The sequence below is a fragment of the Coptis chinensis genome, chromosome 2 (genome assembly GCF_015680905.1).
Source record: "Coptis chinensis isolate HL-2020 chromosome 2, ASM1568090v1, whole genome shotgun sequence".
Classification (NCBI taxonomy): Eukaryota; Viridiplantae; Streptophyta; class Magnoliopsida; order Ranunculales; family Ranunculaceae; genus Coptis; species Coptis chinensis.
In genome coordinates this window covers 53,202,448-53,222,590 of record NC_141457.1, presented here as the reverse complement: position 1 = coordinate 53,222,590, position 20,143 = coordinate 53,202,448, and the positions used below count along the sequence as shown (strand labels likewise).

General features: G+C 33.3%; 2 protein-coding genes across 10 annotated transcripts; both read right to left on the bottom strand.

Annotated features, from left to right (window-relative positions):
* Positions 1-1,048: 1,048 nt before the first annotated feature.
* Positions 1,049-14,037, bottom strand: PIPK11 (Phosphatidylinositol-4-phosphate 5-kinase, core). Of its 4 annotated transcripts, none has more exons than XM_086589115.1 (8): positions 13,871-14,037; positions 11,802-11,969; positions 11,240-11,405; positions 5,425-5,535; positions 3,790-3,977; positions 3,108-3,199; positions 2,089-2,203; positions 1,049-1,360 (listed from the first exon to the last, which is right to left on the bottom strand). In XM_086589115.1, exons 2-8 carry the CDS (start codon positions 11,948-11,950, stop codon positions 1,234-1,236), a joined length of 948 nt encoding a protein of 315 aa, XP_086445241.1. In that variant the 5' UTR covers positions 11,951-11,969; positions 13,871-14,037; the 3' UTR covers positions 1,049-1,233. The 4 variants fall into 4 exon arrangements, with proteins under 4 accessions (XP_086445241.1, XP_086445239.1, XP_086445240.1 ...); XM_086589113.1 differs by having other exon boundaries at positions 1,049-1,349; XM_086589114.1 differs by lacking the exon at positions 13,871-14,037 and adding an exon at positions 13,733-13,855 and having other exon boundaries at positions 1,049-1,349.
* Positions 14,038-14,203: 166 nt separating this feature from the next.
* LOC147516567 (uncharacterized) lies at positions 14,204-19,055 on the bottom strand. Of its 6 annotated transcripts, none has more exons than XR_015211075.1 (7): positions 18,779-19,055; positions 18,601-18,659; positions 17,711-17,905; positions 17,511-17,622; positions 16,778-16,850; positions 16,424-16,528; positions 14,204-14,683 (listed from the first exon to the last, which is right to left on the bottom strand). XR_015211075.1 is itself a non-coding variant. In XM_086589117.1 (6 exons), the coding sequence occupies exons 3-6, from the start codon at positions 17,714-17,716 to the stop codon at positions 14,500-14,502; spliced, it is 375 nt and encodes a 124-aa protein (XP_086445243.1). In that variant the 5' UTR covers positions 17,717-17,905; positions 18,601-18,659; positions 18,779-19,050; the 3' UTR covers positions 14,204-14,499. The 6 variants fall into 6 exon arrangements, 3 of the variants coding, with proteins under 3 accessions (XP_086445243.1, XP_086445244.1, XP_086445245.1); XR_015211076.1 differs by having other exon boundaries at positions 16,778-16,843; positions 18,779-18,973; XR_015211077.1 differs by having other exon boundaries at positions 16,778-16,799; positions 18,779-18,973.
* Positions 19,056-20,143: the final 1,088 nt, after the last annotated feature.

Here is a 20,143-nt window from a genome sequence, read left to right as displayed (position 1 = left end):
TATGAGCTTTTCCTCCACTGCTAATTCCCATTTGATATAATGGATACATTCTGCCTCATCTTTAACAGACAAAAGGTGCAATCACCATCAATTTGACGATCATTTTTGCCACGACTTAACATAAAGATGAAATTAGAAAACGGATGGCCATTATGTGATTGATTATAAAATTTTATGCTTGTCAGAAGAGTTGGAAAAAATCAATGAACAACGTCGGAATTGTATGAAAATTTGAAATACAACGATTCAAAAGAAAAATATCTGCTGCTGCCTGACAACCATCCTTTATTTAGAGAGAACTCCAGTCAAGTCTTGTATACATTATTTATCTATTTTTTTTCTTAATCAAAGTTCTTCATTTGATAGTCAAATTTTGCGGTCATTTTTTATTTCATTTGCATGTTTCAAAACGATGGAAAGAAGAAAAAGAAAAAGTAAGGACTATACTATTCCTGTTGTTAAGAAGGTCCTTTTTTGCGGGTATCGACCCAAATAGACAAATAGTCACCTTTTCTTGGGACATAAATATTTGTTTACTAAGATTGCAACTTGAATGAGGTCACCTTTATCAAATTCTCCCAAACAAATTAAGTACTGAAAGTGGCTGAGAGGTAGATAAAAATTAATACTCTAATTTGAGACGTCAGATAGAATTGGCATGAACGTAAGCATGTTCGACTGCTCATAAAATGTTTACCTGAATTTTCCTGAGAATACGCGTTGCTGTTTTTTTTATTGCACGTGGGATAATCTGATATTCTGAATCCTCAATGATTGAACTAAGAAGCTTCTTGGGCGGTAAAATGTTTGATTTGCTTTAGGAATGGAATAATTTTGATTTTAGCACGAGAAAATTTGCCGGAAGGGGAGGGTAGGAATCCATTTTCTATAGTAGGTAAAATATATACAATATTAATTTAGAAAATTTTCTTGCATAGTGGAGAGATGAAACTTGAAAGAAAGTTCATTGCTTCATAATCAATAATAATGTAATGTTTTACCTGCAGAATTCCAACCATTGCGCAAACAATTGAAATAAGGATTGAAGAAGCTATAAAATCTGTTCTTCTGATTGAAATACTTTGCAGAGAAAATCCTGAAAACGAGTTGAATACACCTTAGGATTCACAGCTGAAATTGACCTAGAATCATAATGTAGTGATTTGTACATGTGTTCTATCCGCTTCTTCACATTGTATCCCTGGAGAATATCAATTATTCCAAAAAATAATTTTACATTGAAGGGTTCTTTGATCCCATATGGCTTATGCAATGGCAGACCTCCCGTTCCATTTCTGGGCATGTGGACAGCACGTGCTGAGATTTCGAATCCAAGTTTAACATCAGGCCTGCAATTGAACTTCAGTGGTTAACTAAAATCAGGGGATTACATGAAAGCATAGGTTTTTGGACAGTTCAACTACAAACTACCACACCATATCACACGAGTCATTCCTCAAATTCATATACAGAAAGAAAGTCATTCTCCAGATAATTGGCTATTTTATATTACTGGAAAAGGTTGCAGGTTGCTCACCCATCCTGGGTTATTATTATGTATGTTAACAAGATCTTTGTTGTGTTTTGGCAATAGACTCTTGTGCCAGTAAACAGGTTCTAAAAATTAAAGAACCTTTTGAACCTAGTAGCTCTTCTCCCTAGACCCAAGTCCCTAGTTGATTACTTAATGTATTTCTTTTCATAGTCCAGGTAACATCTTTCATATGGTATGAATTTAGCCATTCTGTTTTTTCTTGTGATGAAAATTTCATCGTCAATTATGCCAAAACATTTAAGTTGCAAACCCGTTAAAAAATCATTTGCAAATTCCAAAACAACTTGGGTGTCTGAATGGTATATTAGATATTTATGATTATCAAAGAGCAACTACTACTATTGTGGGCACTATCACGATAGTAATCCAACATAAGTCAAGTGGAGCACTTTTACTGCTTAACATTTATTTGTAAAGAAGAGTAGATAAGGGATGTCCATAGCTGTTTGAGAAATATGCCAAATTACAGGTGCATGCCACTGTTACTAATATACGCAAGTCTTCAATGTGGAAAAAAAAAATTGAAATCTTACTCGTAATAATGTTGATGGTCACTAACACTTGACTCAGGGTCCACTTGTTTCCATGATGGATCTGGAGGTAATGAAAACCTACTACTACGACTTCGACTTTGACCATTAGCTGATCCTGTAATTAACCAAAACAAAAGGAATAACTCGCAACGGCTAAACCAGGCACAAAAGCATGGTTTGAATTCTATACATGACGAGAAGACTAATTGGTGAAATGTTACCTTATTCCCATTGATCTAAATTGTTCAAATACTTTAGTTACAAATTAACAAAGAAACCAGTAATTAGTTTTCTAATATAATGTCAATCAACAAAAACACAAAAACGCTTTTCTGTCTTGTATGAGTCAGATAGGATTGTTTAATCATAGCCACGTTTACATTATAAATAAGTGAAAGATAATTCACAATATTATTGGGGGTACTATGTAAAGAGACTGCAACATTTCCATGAAGGCTAGATACGGGGAAAAATAAGTAAAGAAAAAAAGGAATGATAAATTCTTATTGAAGTCAATTATGTGTGACCGTGTCAACAGAGAAGATGGAAAGAGACTAGAGTGAATAGCGAAGGAGAAAACAAAGCCATTTGTGAAGAAACTTTCACTCTGTACAGCTTTGATTGCAACTCAACCTGGAGCTACAGAAGGAGGTACACTTCATGAGAAGAGGAGATCCATTCATGGAGATATCTGGATTCTGGAACAAATTAATCATGGAGCTACTGCAGAAGTCTTTTGGGCATCTCCTAAATACTAACTAGAGCTGGACTTCGACCACAAAAGGCCATGCATTAGATCACCATGGGCTTCCTTACCTATGTTACTACGTAAAGGATACTATCTCTTTTCAATTCTCTCCTAATCTCTAAATACTAGCGCATACTTGCACTATTGGATAGATGAAACGACATATCAGATATTCAGATCACCTATGAAGCACTCGAGCACTTCATATAAATTTACATCAAACAGAGTTTGTGGAAGAAAACATGATGACTTGGGGAGGGGGAAATCCTACCTCGACTTGAGGCTTCAATATGTATTCCCAGCAAAAGGCTGTAATCCATGATGCCTGCTGCTTCCAAAAATTCACAATCATTTTTAACTTGTCTGTATAAGGAATATAAAATCAGTAACTCCATAAACATTGAAAGAAACATGAATAATTTGTGTAAAGATGAAGAAAACGAACGGATGGCAGTCACTTCTTTCTCTTGTTCTTTATTTTTTTTTGGTGTAAAGGTAAACAATCTGTTTGTCTCATTGTGGGTGCTGTTGGGGGGAGGTTGGCCAGTATATTAATAATCGCAACAAACAGATTATAAAGAAAGGAAATAGATAAAGAGACATTCCTAAAGGAGTAAAGGATACTGACCTAACATAAACACATAATAAGTAGAATGCCATGTTTTTTTTTTCTCCCGATAAGTAGTATCATATCATTTTCCTAGGTATTCTACTGATTTAGGGTATCTCCCATGTGGTACTGACTGGCATGAAGGAGACAATGTGTGCTTTCAGGAGAGAGAGCAAAATTTTCTCAACTTATTTCACTTATAGAAGATTCATCGCATTCACCAACTATTTATAATCAATACAAAAGTTATTGTTGAACTATAACCTTTTAACCAAACCCCATGAGATACCAAGTTTTATCATTTGCAATGTATCTCAGGTAGCAGGTAACTATAAATACTTACGTTAAGATCCGATGTCGTGTAATTGGATCAAGGAGGAAGCATAGTTCCAGATCTAAATCCTTGAATGTTTTACTCTCATCAATCACTACTTTTCCGACAGACCGTCCTTGCGACGAACCTTTCAGATCAAAACGTCTATGGATGTATAGACCTGACTGGAGTAGGTTACGCATTACAACAAAGTGAACCTGTGCATGAGAAAAATTGCTAGTTAATTTGGAATCTAATGGGCAAAGAGGCAGACAGGGCTATGGCAAAAATAATAGTACTAGGCATACTACAAGAAACTAGTCTCAGTTCTGAAAATAAAATTTAGTATTTTATATATCAAACTACAAATTATGACAATTGCGCTCAACCCCAAGCACTATCTTTCAATGTGCAACTCTTCTGGCTTATCCTATATAAAAATTCAGACTCTGCATTAAAACAAAACAAAATGTATAAAATTCACTGATTCACTAATAGGAACCATTTAGAAAAAGAAAGTGATGTGTTTTATGCATACCCAGAGTATGAAGATGATTGTATTCAAGTTTGTTTCCGCAATACACAAAGAGGACAACATAAAGGTGTTCAGAGTGTGGACGTGTGGTGGTGTATTCTGATTGTTGAGAATGTCAGGTCTTAGGCCAAGTCTAAGTGTTAGTCTTAGTAGTGGGTTTTTGGTCCCACATTGAATAGGTAGGAGTCTTGTTTCATGTTCTCTCTATATTTAGTGAGAGTGAGTCCCTATGTGATGATACACTTTGCTATTATCAATATGTTTTAGATTTTGGCTGTCATAAACGAAAAAGAAACAGCATTTCAGAAATTGCTAGGTGAGTTACTTTTACCCAACACTGGTTAAACGGAAACTCACAATACCTAAATCCTAAGATCAAATCCTAATCCTATCCGACGATTCTAAAGAAAGTAATGAATGTCATCCTAAACATTTCTATCGTAACTTGCAAATCCTTTCTGATTGGTACTCTCCTCAGTGCATCTTATTACTATGTTCAAACATACTAAAACTGGAATATGACCTTTTACTGTTATGCTTTTTACTTGAGTATTTATTTTATAAGATAAGACACCTGATCTTTACTTCTTGTGACAATGTCAAGACATATGACCTTTTCTTTCCCAAATACTTAGTAGGCTTAACGGGTTTTGTTCTTTATTGTTGTTGTTGTTGAATTGCTGGGTAATTGATTGATTTAATGAACACTAATATTGGTGTTATACTGTTATAAGAGCAACACTCAAAGGAAAGCAAACAAGGTGAACATCCAAACCAGGTTTGAACCACTTAATATGAGTGAGGGTGTATGATATTATGGAACCTCTAGCTCCTCTTTATATCTTCAGAAGCACATGAGAAAAAGCACTGTTAATGTCAAAAGTGGTTTCTGGTCTCTCACTGTTATTGTCAAAAACAATGTTACCCACATGATGCCTGAGATTTTAAAGATTGTTACCCATCGCAATGAGGTATAGCACTAATGCAACAGAAACGCAGTGTCATTGCTTAAGCCTTACTGATTGAAGGGTAATACATGAAATGGATAGCATGACATTTCTCGGTCTATACAATCCCTAACTTCTCACATGAAAATGAACAAAATTCAAAAGCTTATCATCAGCACCTACCTTATAACCTCCAGCTGGTCTCACAACATGAATTCCATAGAACTTAATCAATAATGTGTTTCCATATGTCAAGACATGGTCATAGTAATTTGGAAGCATTTCCAAGAGTACCTACATGAAGAGAAGACTGAAATAAGACCGTAACATATGTCACTGAAATCGGGAAGCACTTGACTATGAAGATCTATTTCTTGAAGGCACATTAACCACTTGGAGGGTAAATATTTGATAGACCTTCAAGCAATATCACTAATATCCTATTTGGAATTTCTGGAGCTTCATGTGAATGATCCAAAGGTTACTCATTTCCATCAAAAAAGGGGGAAGAAAGAACAAAGCTTACTTGTCCGTATATTAACTGAAATAAATTATTTAAAGGCATAACAGCTAAAAGTAAAATTATCTTTGATTAATGTAGATTTTCAAAGTTGCACACTCAAGTTAAGCAACTGCTAAACTTCTCTATATAAAAGCAAAATATCAAATCAGAAAGTTCCAATTACAATGCCATATGACATATTAGTAAATGTAATAACACTGGTATGGCCACATCATCTGAAACCAAACTCTACAAATAGTAGTTCAATTCTCAAACTAATGTAAAGGCAATTAAAGTAAGAATGACATAATTCTAAGGGGTTTATTTTGTCTTCCAAAGGACTACAACAAAAGACACAGCAAAACAATGTCAGTTCATGGCAGCCACTGCAATATACACAGAACTGATAGAGCTATTGCGTCTGTGATATGTATACAATTAGTTAGGGTACTAGTCAAAGAAATAACATTGAGTCATCAACTTTTTCATGAACCAAAACATATCAATTCTCAAAATATAATGTTTTATATTCCTTTTGCGTTATTGTTTCGTCTCTCTCTCTCTCGACAAGTCAATTCAAAACATAACATTTTATTAATAGTTGACCCTTTTTCTTTTTTTAGAAATGCTGACTTTTTGCAGACACTTCCTTTCTCAAATTCTCTAGAATGAATCCTTCTATTTCAAATCTTTATATATATATATATATTATAGCTCTATCCTCTTCAATTGAGAAAGCGTTTCTAGAGTGTCCACGTGTCATGACTAATTAAGAAAAAGTAAAAGATAAAATAGAATTTATATATATATTAGAGTTCTAACTCTTCAATTGAGGAAGTGTTTCTAGAGTGTCCACGTGTCATGACTAATTAAGAAAAAGTATGAGATAAAATAGGAAACAAATATTTATCTTTATCCTTAGATATATATTATAGCTATATCCTTATAGAGACTTAAGTTTTTCCTAAACTCTATTACTAAATATAAAAAAGTAGTATATAAATAAGAAAACAATCCCATCTAGAGTTTCACAAACTCTCCAACTTTTCCTAAACACTATAGCTAATTACGAAAAAAAAAAAATAGGAGACAAAAAACTAAATTGCTAAAAACAATAATTTCAACCGAAAACGATTTTCCTAAAACCCTTTCGATTTGATGCGCCATCCACTATGTGATTTAGACATTTATTCAGTTAAGGATTCAAAAAATCACAATTACGGCCACAATAATTACGACATATTCCAATTCCTTAGATATATATTATAGTTATACCTTCACCAATCTATTTTTTTGAAACACTAGCAGGGACTCCAGTTTTTTCTAAACTCTATTACTACTTATAAAAAAGTAGGATATAAATAAGAAAACAATCTCATATAAAGTTTTAGAGTCTCTAACTTTTCCTAAACACTATAACTAATTATGAAAAAATAATCTCATCTAGAGTGTCACACAATCTCCAACTTTTTCTAAACAATATAGCTAATTACGAAAAAAAATATATATATATGAGACAAAAAACTAAATTGCTAAAAACAATAGTTTCCACCGAAAACGATTTTCCTAAAACCCTTTCGATTTGATGCGCCATCCAGAATGAGATTTAAATATTTATTCATAGTTAAGAATTCAAAAAATCACAATTCTGGCCACAATAATTACGACATATTCCAATTAAATTTATAAATTTATACATTTTCAACACTATATATATATATATAAATTTGATGTAACTATATTGAACTAACCTCAAAAAATAATTAACGGAAAATCGAAAACTGGATGCAAATGCAAACATTAAACTAATCTTAAAAAGTAATTAATAGAAAATCGGAATATGGATACAACTGCATTAAATTAACCTCAAAGAATAATTAATGAGAAATCAAAACTTGGATGCAAATACATCAAACTAATATAAAAAATAATTGTCGGAAAATCGGATCCGGATGCAAATGCAGTTGAACTAACCCTCAAAGATTAAATTAAGGAAATCGAAAAAACCGGATACAACCGTTAATTATTTTTGAGTTTTAACTAACCTCAAAGAAAAATTAATTATAAATTGGAAACATGATGCAAATGTGTGGAACTAATCTTAAAGAATAATTAATCGGAATTTCCGAAAATTATCTAATGCATTTGAACTAATCTTAAAAATAAATTAGATGCAAATGCATTGAACTAACCTCAAGAAATAATTAACAAGAAATTGAAAACTGGATGCAAATTCATTGAATTAATATCAAACAATAATTAACGGAAAATCGGAAACTAGATACAAATCCAACCTTATCAAATAATAAACGAGAAATCAAAATTTGTATGCAAATGCATTAAACTAATCTCACAGAATAATTAACTGGAAATCAGAAACTGGATGCAAATGCATTGAGCTGACCTCAAAGAACAATTAACAGGAAATTGAAAATTGGATGCAAATGTATTGAACTAATTGCAAAAAATAATTAACAAAAAATCGGAAACTAGATGCAACCGCATTGAACTAACCTAAAAAAAAAATAACGGGAATAAAAAATTAGATTTAACTGTATTGAACTAACCTCAAAATATAAATAACGGAAAATCAGAAACTGGATGCAAATGCATTGAACTAACCTCAAAATATAGTTGGATTATATGTTGTGAGAATGTCTCGATAAGTATAGTTTTGCATTTAAAATTGTGTTTATCTTATCTTTTTCATTATGATTGGTAACTTCTTTGCTATTCAAGTATTTAAAAATATATATGAACTTCACATTTTTACTAGGCAATCTCACAAAACTTCAATCAAACTTCTATTATTAAACAACAAAATGAAATTGAAGGGTTTTATCAAATGAGTTTTTTTTAATGGAGAGTAAGGTTTTCACGTTATAAAAAATTTGGATGAGTGATAAACATAATATTAATATATAATAGTTCTACATATTTGCAAATATATTTTAAAATAATTAATATAACAACACCCATTCGTAGATAATCTTTGCAGATTCCACATAGTGAGTCATGCATAATTTAAAGAATAATTAACGGAAAATTAGGAACTAGATAATCTTTGATGATCCAACATAGTAAATCAAACATAATTTATTTTTTATGTCATGTTTGGAAGGACACTATAGATAGATCAGTAGAAGTTGGTATTACACACCACATTAGATAATTAGAGGGAAATCGAAAACTGGATTCAAATACATAACTAAGCTCAAAGAATAATTAACGGAAAATCGAAAAACTTTATGTAAATACAATAAACTAAACTCAAAAAATAATTAACTAGAACCTCAAAAAAAAACCTGGATGCAAATTGCATTAAACTAACGCCAGAGAGAACAACTAACGAGAAAATTAGAAAATAGATGCAAATCCTTGAAAAATATTTAATGGGAAATCGTAAATGGTATGCAAATACATTAAACAAACCTCAAATAACAAATGGGAAAATAAAATTAATGCAAATGCAAATAAACTAAACTCAAAAAAATAATTAACATAAAAAAAAAACCAAAATGCAACTACATTGAACTAACCTCATAGAATAATTGGTGGAAAATCAGAAACTAAATGCAAATATACATTGAAATAACCTCAAAGAATAGTTAACGAAAAATCAGAAACAAGATGTAATTGCATCGAACTAACTTTAAAGCATAAATAATAAATTGGATACAAATGTATTGAACTAACCTCAAGAAATAATTAACGAAAAATCGAAAATTAGATGCAAATTCATTGAACTAACCTCAAACAATAATTAACTGGAAATCGGGAACTAGATGTAAACGCAATTTTATCAAATAATAAACGAGAAATCGGAAACTAGATGCAAATACATTAAACTAATCTCACAGAATAATTAACTGGAAATAAGAAACTTGATGCAAATGCATTGAACTGACCTCAAAGAACAATTAACATGAAATTGAAAAATTGGATGCGGATGTATTGAACTAACCACAAATAATAATTAATGAGAAATCGAATGGATGCAAAATTGCATTGAACTAACCTCAAAAAATAAATAACGGGATCGGATGGATCTGTTGCATTCAACTAACCTCAAAATATAAATAACGGAAAATCAGAAACTGGATGCAGATGTATTGAACTAATCTCAAAGAGTAATTAACGAGAGATTGATACCTTGATGCAAATGCATTGAACCAATCAAAGACTAATTAATTAAACATAAAAAATATGTACTAAATTAACCTTAATGAATAACTAACGGAAAATTATAAAGTGGATGCAATTGCACTGAGCTAACCTCAAATAATAATTAACGGGAAATCGAAAACTTGGTGCAACTGCATTGAACTAACCTCAAAGAATAATTAATAGAAAATCATAAACTTAATGCAAATGCATTGAACTAATAACCCTAAAACATGTTTGTATTATATGTAGAGGGAATAAATGTCTCGATAAATATAATTTTTCATTTTAAGTAGTGTTTATCATAAATTTTTTTATTATGATTAAGAATGTCATGCTATTCAAGTAGCTTCAATATTATCTTCGCCACATTAGACATTCTCACAAAATTTCAATCAAACTTCTATTATTAAACCTAACAACAAAAAGAAGTCGATGAGTTTTATCAAGGTTTGATGCTTCATTTTTATAGAAAGTGGTGCAAGAAATTTGAATGACTGATTAATATAATTTTCATATCTCATAGCTATGCATAGTTGTTAATATTTTTTACAATAATTTAATATAACGGCACCCGTTCGTAGGACGAGGTTCGAAAGCTAGTATAGGCTTATAGTTTAAGATTGAAGAAAATTGAGTTTTTCATGTTATCTCCAGTACAAATAGGTTATTATCAGTAAAACATAGCAAGGTAGATTTCAAACTTTCAATCTCAAAAAGCAGAGAACAAAATACGCATAAAAATACTTTAAGGAAACACGTATAAATTGAATGATAACGACCTATTGGAAGAAAGTGAAGCGCAAAAAAAAGTAAAATGATGATTAATCAATGTCTCTGAATATCTTTGGATATATGCATTTGTTTGATATGATAAAAAAGAAATGGCTGGCAGCTATATGAATGTGCCAACTTCCTGGATAACTAGGATAATTTTCAGATATATCAAAGTCCACATGTGTCTGCTGTAGAGGCATATATAGTAGATCTCTAAATATATTCCATTTTTCATTTCTTTTTCTGACTTCCATTTATATTTTTAGTCCACAATGTGCCAATCCATTAATTTGCCACTCCTAGAAAACACCTTGACCTTGTGATGATTGATGTACATATAGACCTAAGTCAACTTTAAAATACAAAGAAAGAAACATTTAAGATCAACCTTGAATATGTAATGATTATAAGACTGAACATGATGTATGTTCACTCAAAAACTCAACCATGACATAAGTAAAACATCTACCTTGTAAACTTCTATCACGCATTTCAAGGTATTGTGCCACATACAGAAAGAGAGAATGGTCTTAACATGAAAATCATATTTGTTACCTTCATTTCAGATTTGCGGATGGTCTTTATAACAAACCGATGATCATGTGGTGAAGAAAGCAGGCAGCTATTCTTTCCTTGAGATGAAAGTTCCCTTAATGTTTCATGCCGACAAATGGAAACCATGTACTCAGCATAACTAATATTGTCAAGCTGCTGAAGGTTCCTGAAAAGATGAGTTAAATGGTAGATAATAAATATTTAAAGTTGGACATTCATTATTTTTTCTTTTGCTCGGTAAAGTTAAGTTTCGTTAAAAGTAAGAGTATAGTTGGACATTCATAAAAGTAGAAAGACACACAAATCGATTATCACTATCCATAGGGGATTAGAAGTAAACTAAGTTTCTGAAAAGAGGGTTTCTAGTAAAACCATGAACCATTAGAACAGCCTCGACCTCAGACAATTCTCATGTATGGCCAAAATGCCTTAGAAAACGTTAAGTCATTATTATTTTTACAAACATAACATTCTGACATCGATATTTCAATCTCAAATATAATAGAAGAACCGAAAATTGGAATATACAGTATCAACCAAGATAAGAATTAGAATGAAGAACCTGAAAACTAGCGGACAATAGTCTTTCCATTCAAAATCTGTAATTGTGCCCGGAGGAAGGCGCTGTGGGCCATGCTTAGGGAACCTTACCCAGGTACTATTAGTGGAATTGAAGTCAAGAACAGAAAGTTCTGTTTCAGCCAGTTCCATGTACCACTTTCCAAAATTCCTACACGGATTCCGACACAATTATATCAGATGAGGAATGCAACTGGACATTGTAACTCGTGTTCATCATGGAATTCCAGTTTTTCAATATAGCAGCCAGCATGTCCAACACCAACAGGTACACTTGAATAAAATTGCTACATCAAGCTTGGTAGGCACATTGGATACAGTACAAGTGAATCAAAGAGCAATGTTTTTTGTTACAAGATTAGCCTCATGGGTTCAAACAAGATTGGCATTGGACATCGGGTTCAAAACACTGAACGTGATATCAGCAAGAGACACTCTAGTGTTACTTGCATCTATTGCGGATAGAACCAGGGCTTACATAGAGGTGCACACTTTGAAGTGGACATCAACGCCTTTGGCAGAAAAACATACCGAGTCTATAGCCCCATCGGCAGAGTAATCCAAGACCCGAAAAACTTAAGTAATGGATTCGCATGTCTTACAAATAAACAAATTAACTCTACATCCTATATATGAAGAGGTAAGAGCTGATCCTAACAAACATAAATTGAGTTGCAACGAAACTCATAATAATTCAATGTGAAAATCCAGATTGAAATGAGGATGATCACCCTAAGTTGTCATCACACTACTAAAATGTCTCAAATTATCTGCATCAACTAATGTTGGACAATTCACCAAACATAAGCAAAATTCTACACTCAGTCTGATAATCCTGAGAGAAGTTTAGAATCATATGAAGCTCTCAGTACTTAACTTGAACAGCTCAAGGTGGTCTCAAGTAAACAATTCCGTAGGTCTGTTAAATGAACATAACATGGTTTCTCAGGGATGCGAGGAGATAGCCATCGCAGTCTAAGCCAAACACAAACTATTTTTAATCTGGTAAAAAAGCTAAAGACAACTAATAATTGTGGAACAGGTAGAGATAACTAGAATATTGCACTACAAAATCTCCAACTAAAGAGAGGAGGACTGAAAGCTGATATAGTAATATGTCACAGCTATATCGAGTTTACAACTCCTGTTACAAGACTATTTGATGTACCCTCACAGACTCACTCAGCTTTGGACAATCAACATGTAGGTGATTTTTTTTTAACAATCTATACTTTGAGTTTGAAAGTCATCCCTGTAATGTTATATAACCAATCTTTGACTTTCCAGAAAACTAATTTACAAGGAAGAGCAGTGCTATTAGTCATTGCAAATCGTAAGGCATGAAGCTCAACACTTCACTTGCCAAAACTTTAAGGATACCATGCAAGTCTTATATAATACTTACAGAGAATTTTGATGAAGTTAATAATCGTAAATATAAACCACAAATGATCCATTACCACTATGGAAACAATAGTGAGAATGTGAGAGGAGTCCAATGCCGCTCGTGTGGTAACACATTTTGCAGCCCAAAATTGTGGGCAATCATCTACAACGCTAAAAACCAGAGCCCTTTGATTCAAGAGTCAAATAAAATTTCTTTGATTTAATTTATTTTTTCTCGCAATAGGCGTCATCAGTGGTGTTAATGTCATGCAAGTTCGAATCTTGACGCACAACTAAGGGTGGGTAAATGGTATATGAACAATGTCAAACACATTCTTGATTTTGTACCAAAACCATGACAACTTTACATTCACCTAGATCAAACAAAACAACTTCTAACCAAACAAACACACAATCTACAAAGAAGCCATTTCTTGCAAACAGTTTAAAAAATATCAAAGCAAACAGTTAATGAAACTCAAAAACAAAATGGAACAACCCCTTTACATATAAAGACAAGTTGGGTACCTGTAAATAAAGTTTGAAAGGGCAAGAAGAACTCAAAATGGGTGCAGTATAATTTTTGGTGTTAAAAGAGGAAAGAAAAAAAAAACATATGACGCCAAATATAGTAAAGAAATTTTTTTGAGGCTTAAAAGGACAAACCTTTTTGCTTTTGTTCCGGTAATAATGGGATTTGGCCATCAACAGCCGTTGAAACAGTTTAAAACGGTTGGTTTCTACGTTTACCATTGACTTTGAATGTGAGTTGAAAAAAAAACAGAAAACTGAACTCCCCGTTGCAGTCATGCGCTCGTGCACAAATTTTGCCCAAAATGGAATTACACCAAACGGACATGGTGAAGTGGTCAACTTCGAGTGGGATACTGATATTTTGGTTGGCATTTCGAATAAGATTACGATTACGGTATTTTGGTCAGGCTAAGGTTTTTGGCTAATTGGCTCCGACCAACTTTGTAAGGATTTAACTGACCTGCGTTTTTTAAAATTAACGTATAAGTCATTTTTTTTTTTTGATATTTCCATCATCATATATATAAAATTATAAGTGAATTACATCAATGTTCTGAAACAAAATCGGGAGAGGCAATGAGATAGTCAGATAGCATCTGTTGATGCCCAGTTAGCTAGACTATGTGCCTCTCCATTACAAATTCTGGATGCTCATTTACAAGCAAAATGATTTAAAGAAAAACTTAAGTTCTTAATAGAGAGTAAAATGGGATAGCTATTCCAATCTGAAGGGGTGAGATTTCTTGCCACTTTGTCTACTACTATCTCCATGAATCTGAACTGAAGCCAGCTCGATCTGGTGCGCCACACGCCAGCTTCAGAGCAAACTCTGCGGCCAAAAATTCTGATTGTTCTGCACTAGAGGTCTTAAATCTAGTGTAGGCTACTGACATGCTTCCATCCTCAAGTAAACAGCAAGTACCAGCAGCTCCACTTCTGAGGAATCTGTTAAAAGATGCATCAAAATATATCATAGGCCATCTCTCATCAGTTACAAAGTCTTCCATATTATGAGCAGTAGGGAGTTGTTGTTAATTTGATTTTGATTCTGCATAAACTTTATGACAAGAAAACCATGAGTGCATTGTGTTCTTTAGTATTGCCAGCCAAGATATGACAACACCTTCTATTCTTGCTTTGTTTATGTGACCAGATTTCATAGAGCAAATATCAACAGTAAGAGCTCTTTTGTTTCATATCCTCTACTGGAGAGTCATTCCAGTCCATTAAGAGGTTTATAAGATCTCTGCAGGAACTAATATTAAGAGAATCAATTCTGAGGGAGACAGAAGAACTAAACCAAGTCATTCTAGTCCATTCTCATTGCAAAAAGAGGTGATGACCAGATTCAATAGCTTTACTACATGACACACAAGATGCATCTCCTTTGAATTTCTTTTTCATCAGATTTTCACCTGTAGGCAACCCATAATTGTATAACTTCCATAAGAACAGGTGAATTTTGACTTCAGATTTCAATCTCTAGATTCTTTTAAGGGGGTGAGGATTTAGAGAAGAGCTTTGTCCATGGTTTTCAGCAGAGCATAAAAGGGCATATGATGATTTAACAGAGAAAATCCCTTTGTCTGAGCCCAACCAAACAAGCCTATATATCTCTAGTGACATCAGGTCTGATAGGGATTGAATATATGAGGTTTTGGATTGGGGTAGGAAACAGCTCGATCTCCTACCCTGATTGAATCCCAGGAACAAGTTCCTGAAATGATAAGTTGATTGACCTTGACATCCAAAAGTTCAGGTTTATAGTGGTGCCGTGGTGGTCCAAGAGAAGGAAAGATTTGTTATTCTGAGAGATCCAATGATCAGTAAGAATAGAGATTGAGGAACCATCACCCACTGCCCATGCAGAGTTTTCTTCAAAGAATTGGATTTGTTTATAGATACCCTTCCAGAAAAAAGAACATTCTCTAGGGAGTTGGTACATATCTTTATGTTGCCACCATTTCCTATACACAGATTTGAAGAAGCAGGCCCAAGTGGAGCTGCTGTCAGAGAAAAGCCTCCATAAATGCTTAACAAGGAGGGCTGATCGAGTTCATATTCCTTGCTGATCTAAGGCCAAGGCCACCCATAGACTTTTGAGTGTTAATTTTATCCCAACTCAAGGTGTGATAGGCTTTGGAATCAGTAGAGCCATGCCACCAGAAGTCCCTGGCCATCTTATCAAGTTTGTCACAGATCTTGATTGGTAACTTATAAGTGCTCATGACATAGTTTGGTACAACTTGGGCAACTGTCTTGAGAAATAAAGGAGGTAAGTTTCCATGGATAAAAAAAGTTTTGAATAGCTAGAATGACAGTTTGGGATATGATGTCCCAGTATGTCTTATAAAACACACCTTGGAAGCCATCAGGTCCTGGTGACTTAAGTCTTAAGGCTACCAAATTTTTTAACTACACTTTAAACTTCTAGAGTTGTGGGGACATGAGTGAGAACCAATCTGTCAATCCATTTGCAAGGAGGACTTATTATTGCAACTAAGTAATCTATGATTGGGTAGAAGTAGGTGTTGTTTCTTCTGATAGGAGGTCGGGTTCAAGATCAATGTGGTAAATATTTTCTTATTTGGTTATAATGTTTTATTTTTTGTTATATTTAGGTGTAAAACTGAACTGTTGCAAATATATATACATGTGTAGGAGTTGTGGGATGAGTAGGCATACCTCTAATGTGGTAACTTGAACAACAAACAACTCCATGCCAATTCAATACAATGGCGCCAATTGGTTTAGTTCATCGACTTTTGGACTACTAAGATTTAATTATGCCTGCACTCATTAACATGTATACCTCTATCTCATTGTTCCACACTCGACAAAAAATTTAGTCTACTATAATTAAAAAGCGATATAAAGAACGATGTTAAAGAAAAACCTTCAAATAAAGAATTACAACCAACAATATTTAAAAGTAATAAAATCTTAGTAGATTGGAAATGAAACAATGAAAGAAATAGGGTATGTATCATGAACAAATAAAATTTGGGACAAAAAATTAAAACAAATAAAAAATATTACCTGTTGATTTGAAGGAGCGAATCTGAAAATTGAAGAAGCATAAACCTTAGGTGTGGTGTCATGAATCTGAAACCTAATCAAGTGGAACCCATAAAAGTGCTATAGTAACAATGCGACACAATCCTGAAGCTTTTGCAAAACCAACTACATATTATTATAGAAATCTATAGCAAAATCAGTTTGTAGTTTTTGCACTAAGGGCTCGCATATGAATGTTACCTTTTTATAATCATTGAAACTAAAAACGTCTTGCTAAATAAAGCTTGGATGTCCAAAGCAATTATATGCCAACAAAATAAAAGGTTAATCTATCTAAGGCAACTATGCAAATAAAAAAGACTATAGACTGGAAAAAAAGAAGTAAGACCAATTTCAAAAGTAATTTTTCTGCTCCATTTTCTTCTCTCCGTCCTATTGATTTTTTATGCATTTCCATCTACCATGGCAACTTCATAATCTCTTCATCATAACACCTACATCAGGAACGCAAAAGGGTGCAACCATTGGTACGGTTGCTCCAAGTGACAACTTATTTATAATTATATGCATTGATACACTTCATCATTCTTTAAAATGAACAATTACAAAAGCTAAAGTGGGTACTCACAATGAACTTGAAACAAATTAGCAATTCAGAATTACATACGCATAAGAATACCACACTGTCATGTAGATAGAGCAGGCAAAAATATATAAAGGGTCAAGTAGATGATTAAAATCCAAAAAAAATTACCTGATTTTGGTTCTTTTTGGCTTCTCACATAAGCTCCAATACATTTGTAGCTAATCAAAGAGAGTTTAAAGGAGTTTCCAGAGTCATCGGGTACCTGACATTCCTTAAAGACCTGCATTAAGATCCAGATTAGACAATTAAATGTACAATACAAAAGTGAAGGAAAAATAAAATAAAACAAGAAAAGTAGAGTATATTACATGCATGCAGCAAAGGAGACTACTTATGCCTCTTGGTGAAAATAGAGGTATCTAATTCAGCAAAACAGGTTCAAAGCAGGATTACAGTCGCTTGCACTGAGTGGCAAAAGTGTATGCAATCACCATATGTATCGTAGTCCGCTTGCTCTGAATGGTAAATGTGAATTTTGTAGAGTTCCATGCATTAACCATTAGCTGCATAAGATCAAAACTCAGAAAGTTGCTAAATCATTATAAACAACCCTTGTAAAGTCACAATGAAATTCAGTATCATAGATTGATGAATTAAATTCAGCATAAACGACAACTTGAAAGGAAGGAGATGGGACAATGAACTCGTATGCAATGTGCGCTTATTTAGCTCCAAGAACATAAGTCCAAAATATATATATTCAGGATTGTCTCCATCTGGTCTCGCTCAGTATCACTGAGGCATTGACACAAAAGCTCAAACATAAATATAGGAAGAAACAAAAAACTGTCAGGGAACAAAGTTTGGTCAGGGTACAAAAAATTAGTTGATCATTGTGTATATAGAACAATGATCACTTTCCCTAAGCTTCAAAATAAAAATGGGGTTCTTACAAATTTGTTATTAAGCAATATTGCCACTTTTAAGCTATTGAAGTCCTAGTTTTGTGTATCCAAAGAGACCAGACAAAGACGAAGCAAGAACAACCTTGTCTGGCTAATAAGTTTTTGTTCCCTGATCATTATTCTCATAATGAACAAAGGTTGACCATTATTCACATCAGCAACAAAATATGTGAACACGTACTATATGGTACTCAGGAAGTCCAACCCATAGTTTGATGACTTGGAACGGTGAGGATTCTCTTGACATTAGAAACCTGAAACAACAAAATAATAAATAAGATAATAGAACTGACCGGCGGTGGAATTGAAGCATTTTTCGACTTTCCATGCAGTCCAAAGCTGTTTTTCTCTCCTACAAATTGAAGAAATTAATTCAATATTTCAATGACCAGAGTTATCGGATTTTAACTTAAACAAAAAGCTGGAAATAATGCCATCAAACCACACTATCAACAATCTAACAAGGAACACCTTCTGGTGAGAGAGGATGGAGAAAAGCGGCAATCGAATTAGTTAAAAACGTCTTGAAAGTGATGACTCGATACGTTTCTGAATTGTTTGTTGAGGTTAAGTGATTAGAGGTTCTTTTAATTTAAGAGATAGAGAAGAGAAGGCTGTTGATCCGAGTATTTCAAGAGGCAGGGAAAATATTAGTGTATTTACGGTAATTTAAGTCTTAAATTTATGACTAATAAATATAGGCGTACAATTCATACTGCGTGCATTTGGTTTTTTACCTCAATTTATATAAAACTCCTTTCTGAGTGTCTTATCTTATCTTATCTTATCTTATCTTATATATAATGGGAAAACTTTCCCCGTTTATTAGTCCCCGTATTCACTATTTTAGACCAATCTTTTAAATCAAAAGGGTACCCAAAAGTTTCACCAATAAAATTTTCCCAAAACTTATGTCCAAGGGTAAATTTGTCATTCAACAAAAAAAAATAAAAAACACGGAAAATTAATCGGTAATTTAAAGCATCTTCCGGACTATAAAACTCAACGTCTTCGTAAAACAGAGACACCGTTTCGCGTTTTCCCAATTAAAAACAAAACATTTCGTTCCTCTTCTCCGTTCCTTTCCCAATTAAAACCACGATATCAAATCAAGCCCTTTGCAACCAACCAACCCTGTTTTCCATTTTCAACCCATTTTTTTCCATTTTCAGAATCAAAGGTAATACTTTCTTTCATTTTCGTTTTCTAATATTATTTTTTAATCCTGTAACACTTTCTTCCCAATAAAACTTGATGAAAAGTTTTTGATTGCTTTGGTTATCAGATTACCTTCCAACCGTCAATGACCCATTGGTTCACCACGGAAGAGGTGTCTTCAATTTTCCTCTTTCTAATTTTAGTGTTTTATCTTAGTGATTGAATTTTTTTTCCAAATTACGAGATAACCCGTCATTAATTGTTCGCACTAATGAATTTTAGGATGACTTATTTTCAATACATTTACTTTTTATTGGTTTGATACTATTCTATCGTTCTACTTAAATTTCTTTGTTTATCTGAGTGATAGCAGTCATTGTACATTTTCGGGACTTATCGGTTACTAAATGTGTTGTCACGAGTTTGGCGATCATCGGGTATATTGACGCCGGGATTTATATTTAATTTCATTGTCGGTTTTTCGTTTTATACCCGATCTTTTGTGGGTTTGTGTTTCTCTTACATGTTGATTCACGTCGTCATAAGACATCTCTTTCCATCTTTAAAAAAAAAAAAAAAAAAAAATTCCTTTTGCACTATGGATGCCTTGCTTTGCCATGGAAGAGGTTAGCTTAGTGTTCATATACTTTCAGCTTAGCGTTTAATTTACTTTTTCAG

What these genes read in the sequence shown, in the direction of transcription:
- PIPK11 (XM_086589113.1), bottom strand. Translation starts at nt 11,950, where the DNA reads ATGGAACTGGCTGAAACAGAACTTTCTGTTCTTGACTTCAATTCCACT. An exon ending in GACCAGCTGGAGGTTATAAG is followed by an intron (nt 3,978 to 5,424) that starts GTAGGTGCTGAT and finishes TCTCATGCACAG; the next exon opens with GTTCACTTTGTTGTAATGCG. An exon ending in TATTGAAGCCTCAAGTCGAG is followed by an intron (nt 2,204 to 3,107) that starts GTAGGATTTCCC and finishes GGTTAATTACAG; the next exon opens with GATCAGCTAATGGTCAAAGT.
- LOC147516567 (XM_086589117.1), bottom strand. An exon ending in CCAAAAAGAACCAAAATCAG is followed by an intron (nt 16,851 to 17,510) that starts GTAATTTTTTTT and finishes CCACTTGATTAG; the next exon opens with GTTTCAGATTCATGACACCA. An exon ending in TCGCTCCTTCAAATCAACAG is followed by an intron (nt 14,684 to 16,777) that starts GTAATATTTTTT and finishes ATCTTTTAACAG; the next exon opens with ATTCCTCAGAAGTGGAGCTG.